This window comes from Macrobrachium nipponense, chromosome 23 (assembly GCF_015104395.2).
Source record: "Macrobrachium nipponense isolate FS-2020 chromosome 23, ASM1510439v2, whole genome shotgun sequence".
Classification (NCBI taxonomy): Eukaryota; Metazoa; Arthropoda; class Malacostraca; order Decapoda; family Palaemonidae; genus Macrobrachium; species Macrobrachium nipponense.
This window is the reverse complement of record NC_061090.1, coordinates 6331874-6344373: the sequence shown is the minus strand read 5'-3', so window position 1 is coordinate 6344373 and position 12500 is coordinate 6331874. Positions and strand designations below refer to the sequence as shown.

Below are 12500 nucleotides of genomic sequence, written 5' to 3'. Positions count from 1 at the left end.
TTTTTTAAAAATAATTTTGGGAGTCTGGAATGCATTAATTGTATTTACATAATACCTTATGGGAATTATTGTTTTGGTTTTCATACATTTTGGACTTTGTGGGAGGTTCTTGAACGGATTATGTACAAAAACCGAGGTTCCACTGTATATATATATATATATATATATATATATATATATATATATATATATATATATATATATATATATATATATATATATATATATATATATATATATATATACACACACACAGATATAGAGATATATATAAATAGATATATAATATATATATATATATATATATATATATATATATATATATATATACTATAAAGTCCGTCGAAAATTTGGACTACGATTATATTTTCATGCAGTGTCCTCATCACAGATATTTAAAAATAACCAAAAGATAAATTAAGAGATGATGTTTAAATACAGTATGGTCTGGTAGTTAGGGCACTGACCTCGCCAGGGGAAGGCTTAAGTGTTCGATTCTCAAACGAACCGGAACGCTTTAGGCCTGTTTCATTCAATCTTTTTATGCTTCTGCTTATCTATGCAGTGAATAGACTATCTGGCCGTTAGTTGACTGTGATGTGTTGCAACTACGGTTGACTGGGGTATGGGGATAGCAACCTCATGCCAAAACACTTGCAGAATAGAACAGAATCTAGAATTTAGACCAAAAGCCAAGCGCTGGATCCTATGAGGTCACTCAGCGCTGCAACGAAAATTGACGGTAAAAAAGCATGAAAGGTGTAACACGAGGAAAACCTCGCAGTTGCACTAGGGAACAATTGTTAGGCAAGGGTGGGAAATATGATGGAAGAAAGAGAATATAAAATATAAACGGAGGTACGGTAAAAGGAATGAAAGGGGCCTAGGGGACGCTACAAAAAACCTTGAGTAACGCTTACAGTACACCGCACGAGGTGCACCGACAACACAACCCCCAACGTTGTACACCAAAGGACTTCGATGTAAGCAGTCTGAAGACAATTCCCTCTAACGTAATTAGGCGTACAATGAAAAAATATAAAATGCCCCAAAATTAATTTGCTTTCTTCTTAAAAACATCATATTTGGTAGAAAAAAAGGCCAAAAATTAATTACTTTTCTCCTTAGAAAAGATCTTATTTTGTAGCGGTAACACAATCGAGTATGGAAGGCATCATATCTACTATTCTTAGCTCCTCCCTTCCCTCCTTCCTTCCGTGACGACTTGAAAGCAAGTATCCGTGTATTATAGACGTAAATCCTTCTCGATCTGGCCAAATCTCGCCCTGCGTCACGCAATCACACATGATAAGCACAATGGAAAAAAATATGGTACATTTCAGATTCCCTCAATAGATTCGTACTAAAAATAGGAACCTAATCGTTACATCTAAAACCTTCGCTGAAAACTGATGTGTATATACATATACGTATAAATGTCCACACACAACACACACACACTTACATATATTTATATATATATATATATATATATATACATGTGATATATATATATATATATATATATATATATATATATATTATGTATTGTATGTATGTATGTATGTAGTATAGTATGTAAAAAAAAAATACAGATAATATCTAATGAATATATATATGCATATATATATATATATATACATATAATATATGTATATATTTTTTCTTTTCTTTTCTTCAAGAGCTAATCCACACACAGCGCTTAAAGACCTTGAAAGAAATGCACAATTAAAAAGTACTAGAGATGTTGAAATTAATCCCAGTAAGCTGTAGATGTCATGCCATATGCATTAACACCTTAAATATACAACTACATATATATATATATATATATATATATATATATATATATATATATATATATATATATATATATACACATACTTACCATCTCCCTCTGTCAATGGTACGCCAACTACAGACAAATTCAAAGCATGCTATTTCATTCACTTATGCAAACCCAAAAGAGGAAAATTTAGTTGGCAGAGAGAGAGAGAGAGAGAGGATGAGAGAGAGCGAGAGAGAGAGAGAGAGAGAAAGAAGAGAAAGAATGAGAGAGAGTACTTACAGGTCAACCAGCAATTTCTGCTCCGCGAAAGCCCCATCTTCAATGCGGCTGATCTTGTTATGACGTAAGTACCTGATATAAGAAAAAAAATCATATATGCTTGCGTTATATATATATATATATATATATATATATATATATATATATATATATATATATATATATATATATATACTATATATATATCTTATGTACACGCACAAAACTATCATGCATATAAAGTTCATACAGTCCGACAGGCAAACGCATACACCTCCATAAGTCACTGAGAATTTCTAACATAATCTATAGATCATAATTTGTTATCTGCTAATCTAATTCATTATCAGTTTTGCAACATATTTTGTGTTTTACTATCACTTAGTCAGGTTTTCATACTTTTAAACATCAAACTGCACTAACCTGCAAACAGTCATGCAAGGTTATGATACAGAGTTACAGAAGCCTTCAGTGGAAATCTTTGAGGCCAGGTCACAAGAGCATTATTTTTGGCTCCCTGTAGCATATGGACAACGATTATAATTATCGAAGCAAGTGGCCAAAGCTGCAGCCTAAATTGATAATGGACATATTTGTAAGAATCATATTTTGGTAACATGTCCTCAAACAGGGAGCAATTAGTTCCTGTTTTGACAAAGTGGCGTATCATACTTTTTTTTTTATAACTTATCAAAATTTTAGCTGCCTTGCTTGATAGATTTTATTACAAAATTTCCGCCAAAGGTGATCTAATTAGAAGCTCTGAATAGCACAAAATTTTTGAATGCTATTTTCTCAGTATGAGGAAAAAATGGCTTACGTCTGTTTGTCAAAACAGGGACGACTTCAGCCTATACTGGCGTTAATACCAAAAGACGGCTAAGTACTGACTCAAGTCACTTTAATTTTACCGAAAGCTTTTGGTCAGTGTATACATACACACACACACACATATATATGTATATATATATATATATATATATATATATATATTAGATAGATAGATAGATATATACATATATGTATATAAATAGTGTAAATACTCATTCAACATAAACTTGAAGGCTGTCAGAATGGAATGGAATGAAATATAAAATTTAGGCCAAAGGCCAAGCGCTGAGACCTACGAGATCCGTCAGTGATGAAAGGGAAACTGAGAGTACAACGTTTTAAAGGCGTATAGGAAAATCTCAAAGCGGTTGCCTTATGAAACAACTGTCAGGTGAGGATGACAAGCAAGACGGAAGAAGGATAATATGAACGGATGTACAGTAAAAGGTCTGAAAGGGGGTTGCAGCTAGGAGCCGAAGGGACGCTGCAAAGGACCTTCAGTGATGCTGTGAGGCGCACTGAAGGCACTATCACCTTACGGGAAAAGGATATCAGAAGACGTCTGGGATCCTCTGAGTATACTTACAAGGAATGAAGTCCTGAGAGACCGATGAGGGAATCCTTCGTCAGTTCTTCAATTTGATTGTTCTCTAGGAACCTCGAAAAGAGAGAAATGTTCTATTGGTGACATAGTGGTGGTATTGTGATAACACCGAACCTTCTAAAATAAAGCTAATGAACCTAAAAGTAAATACTAGATTCACAGTAATCTCATTTACCCAAAAATATGACTTTTCAATAAGGAGTTTTTATCTAATTATCTAAGAGAGATAATTATCTGAGAGAGAGAGAGAGAGAGAGAGAGAGAGAGAGAGAGAGAGAGAGAGAGAGAGAGAGAGAGAATATTAGTAAACATCAGAAATAGCATCAGCAGTACTTACAATTCCTGAGGAAAATGCGCATTAGGGCTGACAATTCTACCTTTGAGAGTTATCAGGTTGCCATTAAGCCATCTGTAAAAATAGATTCATTAAAGGCTATAAATTATTTACCATTATGTAAACAAAGTTCGTATCTGTACAGTGGTATATCCACTGCGTCAGCTACCTTAATGTCATGATATGATTATATTTAGCTAAATATATCCATATATATAGAAATACTGATAGTGTATATATATATATATATATATATATATATATATATATATATATATATATATATATATAAAATTTGATCTACATTAGAATGGGTGATCAACAAGGACAGGGATATTTATTTATGTTGAGTTCTCATCTTAAATTCGAAAGTTTTTTGGTGTTTATAAGCCTGTAATCGTTCTTTATATTATATTTTATATATATATATATATATATATATATATATATATATACACTATATAATATACGTATATACATATACATATATATATATATATATATATATATATATATATATATATAATGTATATATAGTATATAAAGAACGATTACAGGGTTATAAACATAAAAAAACTTTCTAATTTAAGATGAGAACTCAACATAAATAAATATCTTTGTCTTTTGTTGATCACCCATTCTGAAGTATATCAAATGATGTTTTAAGAGGCCAAACAGGACAAAACACAAAATGATAATTATTATAATTTTAGCTCTAACAAAGAAATAGAGAAAGGTATATTAACCTAAAACTCTAATCCTCTGAAACAACAGCTGAAACAAAGCGCAACACTCTTGACTCTTGCATCGCTGCAAATGTCCTCATACAAAAGCAGATAATGTGATCACCTTGACAATAGCACAGCGGGAATTTCAAGCTACAATGACGTTGAACATTGAGATCACGATACTAGAACCCCAAAGGGTAAGTCAGGTAGGATATAGCGCCTTGGGACGGGTCGGGCAAGGCAAGGTGCCCTATTATTTGTCAAAGTATGAAACGGAGGCTTTTAGGGCTGGTTAGGTAGGACAAGGAATCCTACGACAGGACCAGGACAGGAAAGGATATGTTGCATCACATTGTCCTTGGGAGCATTCATTAGGACACAGCAGCCAAAGAAGGTACGACAAGGAACAACCTAGGCGGGTCAGGAATGGCATTCTGACCTGGAATTAATTAGATGGGATCGATGGCGTACCGTGCGATTTAGATTAAACAGCGCCCTAAGAAAAGGTTATACACTTACCGAGTCTTACTGACGAGGCAATAGCATAGAATTTAAACCAACTACACAAACTGATACTGGATTTTAATTCAGTTAGGACCAATTAGGCTGATTTTGATTATTAGGGGTCAGCAGCTATCTTTTCTTATTTGACAAAAAAAGGGCATTTTTGTTCATGAACGAGTTTCACTACTCGAGGCATGAGAATGCCATAAAAAGGATTTTTCAAAATGGATTACAGTGTCCATGTCAGTTCCATATCTTTCAGTATATGTATATGTATATGTATATGTATATGTATATGATATATAGTATGTATATGTATAGTATATGTATATGTTATCATATATAGATATATAATAAATATATATAGAAATGGTAATTGCAAAACAGAGGGAGAGAGAGAGAGAGAGAAGAGCACATATATAAATCTTGGTTATTTTTAGATGGAGAGAGAGAGCGAGAGAGAAGGCACATATAAATCTTGGTTATTTTTTAGGATGAGAGAGAGAGAGAGAGAGAAAGATAGAGAGAGAGAGAGAGAGAGAGAGAAGAGAGAGAGAGAGAGAGAGAGAGTCCCTATCACATTCCCAGGTAGAAGGTAGTATTACAAGAGGTAATTCCTCCGGCGCCAATCCCTTGAGAAATTCCTAAGTGGAATTTTATGCTCAATTCCCGGGAAATGAGCGAGCGAGCAGTATCAGTGTTGAATTTCCGTCTCCTGCACCTCACGTGTCTCGCTGGATAAACCGCTGACTCTTTTAAAGGGGAGAAATTTTTCCTCATTCTGTAGCAGATGTAGTGTATAATACAAAGTCTGTATATATACAGACATACCTTTAATTATATATGTATAAAATATATATATATATATCTATATATATATATATATATATATATATATATATATATATATATTATATATATACTATAAAATCACAAAAGTAAGCACGTGATTTTGTTTACCAGCAAAAGCCACAGGGAAAATTTTAAAAAAAGAAAAGACAGAGTGCCAAGTACTTTCGTGCATTTACCACATCTTCGGGGCACAAAGTAATACAAAACGTAGTTTTGTTAAAGAGCTGAAATGTATCTTGAGGGGGAGGGATGAGCTAATTAAGCAATTTACTGTCAAGTGTGCCAGTTTACCATATATGTACGGCTTGGTTAAGACCCATAAGCCAAACAATCCCATTAGGCCTATTATAAGTTCAGTAAGTTCTGTGTCTTATAAATTGTCAAAGTGGCTAGTCCAAGTTCTTACGCCGGTTGTTGGTAAAATATCAAAATGTAATATTAAGAATAATGTTGATTTTGTAGACAAACTTAGCAATATTAATGTAACTTTTGAGTTTAAAATTGTCAGTTTCGATGTTGTATCATTATTTACTAAAGTTCCAGTGGACGATTTGTTAAATTTTTTATCAGAGGAATTGCCTAAATATAACTTGCCGTTACCTTCGAATGTAATAGTTGACTTGATTAGGCTTTGCATTAAGGATTGTAAATTTACATTTAATGGAAAATATTTTTTACAAAAATTTGGTATGTCAATGGGGAATCCATTTTCTCCGGTGCTTAGTAATCTTTACATGGAGTTTTTTGAGGTCAGACTGTTACCTAGTATTTTACCGATTGGTACTGTATGGTATCGTTATGTGGTTGATATTTTTTGTGTATGGCCTGTAAATGCAAACATTGGAGAATTTTTAGATAAACTGAATGATCTAGTTCCCTCAATTAAATTTACAGTGGAGGAAGAAAGAGAGTCAATGCTACCATTTTTAGATGTGCAAGTTTACAGACAAATCCGTAGTTTTAAATTCAATGTATATCGCAAGCCCACTAATATATGTTCGTATGTTCATTATTACTCTGAGCATCATAGTAAAGTAAAATTATCTATTTTTTCTTCGATGTTTTTGAGGGCCTTAAAAATATGCAGTTCTGAGTTTTTAGATGAAGAGATAGGAAAAATATGTGACATAGGTGTAAAACTTCAATATCCGATGTTTTTTATTGACAAGGCATTAAAAATGGCCAAAGGTACTTTTTATTCAAACAGGGTTAGAGAACCTTTTTCATGCCATAATATGTTAGTTTTACCATACCACAAGAATTTTTATGATTTGCCTAAGGTACTTCGATTTTTTAATGTAAAATTAGTTTTTAAAAGCTCAAATGCGGTTTGTAATATACTGATAAAGAACTCCCCATTTTCATCTACCTGCTGCCTTTATACAATTCCTTGTCAGGGGTGTGATAAGAAATATGTCGGCCAAACTGGGAAAGATTTGTCTACAAGATTAAATCAACATAAATATTCGGTTAGAACAGGACAGACTTCTAGTGCCCTTTTTATTCACCTTAGTAATGTTAACCATGCGATTGATTGGACAGAGGCAAAAGAGATTTTATTTTGTAACGATTATATTAATAGGAATATAATTGAATCTGCTTTTATAAAGACATATTCTGGAAAACTTTTAAATTTGAGCCCTGGTATGTACAAATTAGACAATCTTATCATAGATAAAATAGTGAAGAGTTTTAACATTATTCTTTAATTTGGTGTATTTGTCAAGTTCCTTCTTATGTATTTCTTGTGAGTTTTAACATTATCCTTAAAGTTTTTGTACTAGTAAAATTTTTTTTTTTTTTTTTTTTTTTTATGTATTTCATATTGATAATATTGTTCAATCAGTTATCTTTGTTTATTGGTGTTTTAAGTATGTTGTTAGTGCCGTTATTATTGTTACTATTCATAATTGTGAGTTCAGTTGTTTTATAAAAAACTGGTTGACATAGTCAATGTTTTTCTCTTCTGTAAGTAATTGGGTCATTGGGTAATTACTTTTTTTCTTTTGACTTGTTGGGGTGTTAAGCGGTTGGGTAATCTGGACGAATGCTGTTTCTGTTTGTAATGGCCTTATTGTACGCACATATATAATTCTTTTCCACTTTGCTTTTGTGAGAGCTTTCTTGCTCAATAGTTTTTACGTTTTATATTACTTTGTCCCTCGAAGATGTGGTAAATACACGAAAGTACTTGGCACTCTGTCTTTTCTTTTTTAAAAATTTTCCATGTGGCTTTTGCTGATATATATATATATATATATATATATATATATATATATATATATATATATATATACTATATATATATATAATTAAAGGTATGTCTGTATATATGTTATATTGATTAAGCCGTACTGAAGATTATTTGCAGCTTTCCATCTTCGGCTTCAGATACCTTTTGATCTCTTCCCACTAAGTTTCCATCTCCTTTAACGTACTCCGCTCCATATAGTACATGTATATATGTATACAATGATAGATAAACAGATAGATGCACTCATACATACTGACATTATACGTAGTATATATAACTTATATACATGTACATGTATATATGGATAGATAGATGCACACAAGCATACTCACATTATATATATATATATATATATATATATATATATATATATACACATGTATATATGGATAGATAGATGCACACATGCATACTCACATTATATATATATATATATATATATATATATATATATATATATATATATATATATATAATGTGAGTATGCATGTGTGCATCTATCTATCCATATATACATGTACATGTATATAAGTTATATATACTATGTATAATGTCAGTATGTATGAGTGCATCTATCTGTTTATCTATCATTGTATACATATATACATGTACTATATGGAGCGGAGTACGTTAAAGGAGATGGACAACTTAGTGGGAAGAGGTCGAAAGGTATCTGAAGCCGAAGATGGAAAGCTGCAAATAATCTTCAGTACGGTTTAAACAATATAACATTTAATATGACAGGGGATTTCTCCGACTTCTAACGAAATTTACTTCACCGAATTTCTTTTCTCTTGATATATCTCCTCCCAACAAAAAGTCATCCCGGAGTGTTAACGTATGGTTATTCTGCTTGTCTACTATAGTGAGGATGGCAGTCCCACACCATTCTCTGCCTTGGCTGTGACCCACTGTAGTCGAGTAACCATGACTTAGTTCCAAGGGACACAGCGAATTTTCAAGGCTAATCTGGGGATCAATCATGCACCTTTCTGTATTGAGGCAAAGTCATTAAATGTTGAATGGAAAAAACGGCAATGTTTTAGACAATTTCAGCCTCCACAAGCCATTTAGAGGCTTCAATTATGAAGAGAATTCTAGCATTTTTGTTCTAAAATCGGCAAAGTGTGTTGCAGCGCCTATAAACCCCTCCAAAAAAAAAGGAACGTTTCTATTTCTTGTGTGATAATAGAGTTACTTATGTTTCCATCTTATTACATAAGAGCCATTTGCCAGCAGTGCAATTTATCGAGTAATAAAAGGTTTTCCAACTAATATCACCGAGGTTACTCCACCTTATCGAGAGAGAGAGAGAGAGAGAGAGAGAGAGAGAGAGAGTCTTTCATTTGTATTCTAGTATTTAATAATATTCATTCATGTCGTGAATTAACAAACCCACTTTCAAAGCATAAAAAACTTTATTTTGCTCCAAATTGATCTTTTATCTTATGGTACCACATCAGTCGATTTTCAGATTTGATTAATTAAACCTTTAGTCGTTTATTTTGTCCTTTTTTTATCTTAAATTCTAACAACTATTCACTTGCCTATACAATTCATCTGTTTGTGTCTATATTATTTCTATGGTATCCTTCTTTTCCTCTATTGTACAGCAGCTTGCTTTGTATGATATGGGCTTGACGATTATTCAATACGAACGGCAGTTTATTCTGAATAATAAAAATATTAATAGAAATAAAACGCAGTGCACTTATAAATATTATATATATATATATATATATATATATATATATATATATATATATATATATATATATATATATATATGTGTGTGTGTGTGTGTGTGTGTGTGTGTGTGTTTGTAAATATATATATATATATATATATATATATATATATATATATATATATGTATATATATATATATATAAAATTACATTTGAGTTATATTTGTATTGAAATTTTTTATTATCTAGAATAATCAACCGTTTCTATTGAATAAGCGTAAAGCCATATTCTCTTCTCTCTCATCTATATTCCATTAGTTCACTTTCCCTCGTGGATTATGTCTTTTTATATATATATATATATATATATATATATATATGATGGTTTGTATATATATACAAATATATTAAATTATATATATATATATATATATATATATATATATATATATATATATATATATATATATATATATCTATATATATCTACTAATAAGAGGAGCCCATAAAAACACCTAAATATAGAGAGAAAAGTACTATATTTCAGAGACTGCTGTCTCTCTCTTCAGGTATATGAATGAGAAAGGTTTAAAGAAAAGGTGGTATTTATACCAAGAGATCCTTCCACAGGTAAGCCAATTTAGGTCACCCCCGCTGATAATATTCCTTTAATCTTCTTCAGCGTTGGTTGAATGAAAACTTCGTCAATCACATCTGAAATCCACGCTCCTTTTGAGATGTTCATTACCTGCCTCTCTTTTATTAAGGCCGATTCCATCATTTGACTCTTGTACCGGCAGTTGCTGCTATAAATTATACGTGACAAATTCCAGTTTATTCTATGGTTATGTTCATTTATATGGTTGAAAATAGCTGAGTTCTGTTGTCCATACCTAACTGACCGTTTGTGTTGTATAATCTCTGGGGAAGTGATTTTCCTGTAAATCCGATATAAGATTGGTCACAGTCCTGGCATGGGATCTCGTAAACCCCAGTGTCCTTGGGCGATGTCTTTTGTTGGACGTTAATCAGGGATTTAGCTAAGGTGTTCGGGTAAGTAAATGCAAAAGGGTTAGTTTTTCCAAGGGTCTGAGTCACCTTTGTAATCGTGTCCAGGTGGGGAATTTTTATTTTGTTGTTGGGTGTATCTCTGGTCTTGTCTTTCGGGGGTCGGTAGAAAATTACGTTTGCTTTGTGAATTGCTTTCTCAATTATATGGTCAGGATACTTTAAAGACGAAAGTTGCTTACGAATTAGTTCGAATTCTTTTTCCAGGAAATCTGGGGAACAAATTCATAAGGCTCTTAAGAACAGATTGCTGGCTACACCTATCTTGATAGCAGTGTCATGATAGCTAAAGTAGTGAATGTATATGAAAGTGAGAACGTTGGTTTTCTGTATATGGTAAATTTGTATTCTGTCGTGTCTCTGATTATTAAAACATCAAGAAAAGGAATTTTGTTGTCTGTTTCCCATTCAACTTTAAATTTGATGCTGGGCACTAATGCGTTTAATTTTGAAAGGAATTCATTAAAATTGCCCCACCTATTATCCCAAAATGTTAGAATATCATCAACATATCTCATCCAAAGCATGTTTTGGGGTTTTATTGCATTTATTACTGTAGTTTCAAAGTATTCCATGTACAGATTGGCTAAAACAGGGCTTAAAGGACTACCCATACTACACCCGAATTTTTGCTTGTAGAATGATTCCCCGAATGAAAATACGTTATTAGATGCTCATAATTCAACTATCTTTATTATTTTGTCAAGCGCCAATGGGAAATGATCTGAATAGGGGGATAATTTTTCCTTCAAAAACTGAAGAACGTCCTGTACTGGTACTTTTGTGAATAGGGAATCTACATCAAGGCTTAAAAGTTTTATGTTGTGAAGTGGTATATGTGCTTCTCTGAATTTGTGACAAAAATCTTCCGAATGTTTAATGTGACTGGGAGAAAAAGTGCCTGAAAAAGGGGAAAGGAGGCCAAGGACACTGGGGTTTAAGAGATCCCATGCCAGGACTGTGACCAATCTTATATCGGATTTACAGGAAAATCACTTCCCCAGAGATTAATACAACACAAACGGTCAGTTAGGTATGGACAACAGAACTCAGCTATTTTCAACCATATAAATGAACATAACCATAGAATAAACTGGAATTTGTCACGTATAATTTATAGCAGCAACTGCCGGTACAAGAGTCAAATGATGGAATCGGCCTTAATAAAAGAGAGGCAGGTAATGAACATCTCAAAAAGGAGCGTGGATTTCAGATGTGATTGACGAGGTTTTCATTCAACCAACGCTGAAGAAGATTAAAGGAAGATTATCAGCGGGGGTGACCTAAATTGGCTTACCTGTGGAAGGATCTCTTGGTATAAATACCACCTTTTCTGTAAACCTTTCTCATTCATATACCTGAAGAGAGAGACAGCAGTCTCTGAAATATAGTACTTTTCTCTCTATATTTTGGTGTTTTTATGGGCTCCTTTTATTAGATGGAATTCTGTTGTAACAGAACATTTTTACCAGTCATATATATATATATATATATATATATATATATATATATATATATATATATATATATATATATATATATATATACATATATATTAAAAAGGGTGAGGTAGTGAATCGTTAATCTTAG

At 32.4% G+C, this 12500-nt stretch overlaps 1 protein-coding gene across 3 annotated transcripts in view; it reads right to left on the bottom strand.

Moving 5' to 3' along the window:
* LOC135196135 (relaxin receptor 1-like) overlaps window positions 1-12500 on the bottom strand; it is a 518632-nt gene that overhangs the window by 32922 nt on the left and 473210 nt on the right. For all 3 annotated transcript variants that reach the window (XM_064222669.1, XM_064222680.1, XM_064222689.1), the window contains 3 exons: window positions 3820-3891; window positions 3465-3536; window positions 2069-2140 (listed from right to left, as the gene is read on the bottom strand). In XM_064222669.1, the coding sequence (XP_064078739.1) occupies window positions 2069-2140; window positions 3465-3536; window positions 3820-3891 (216 nt within the window). The remainder of the gene's footprint in view (window positions 1-2068; window positions 2141-3464; window positions 3537-3819; window positions 3892-12500) is intronic.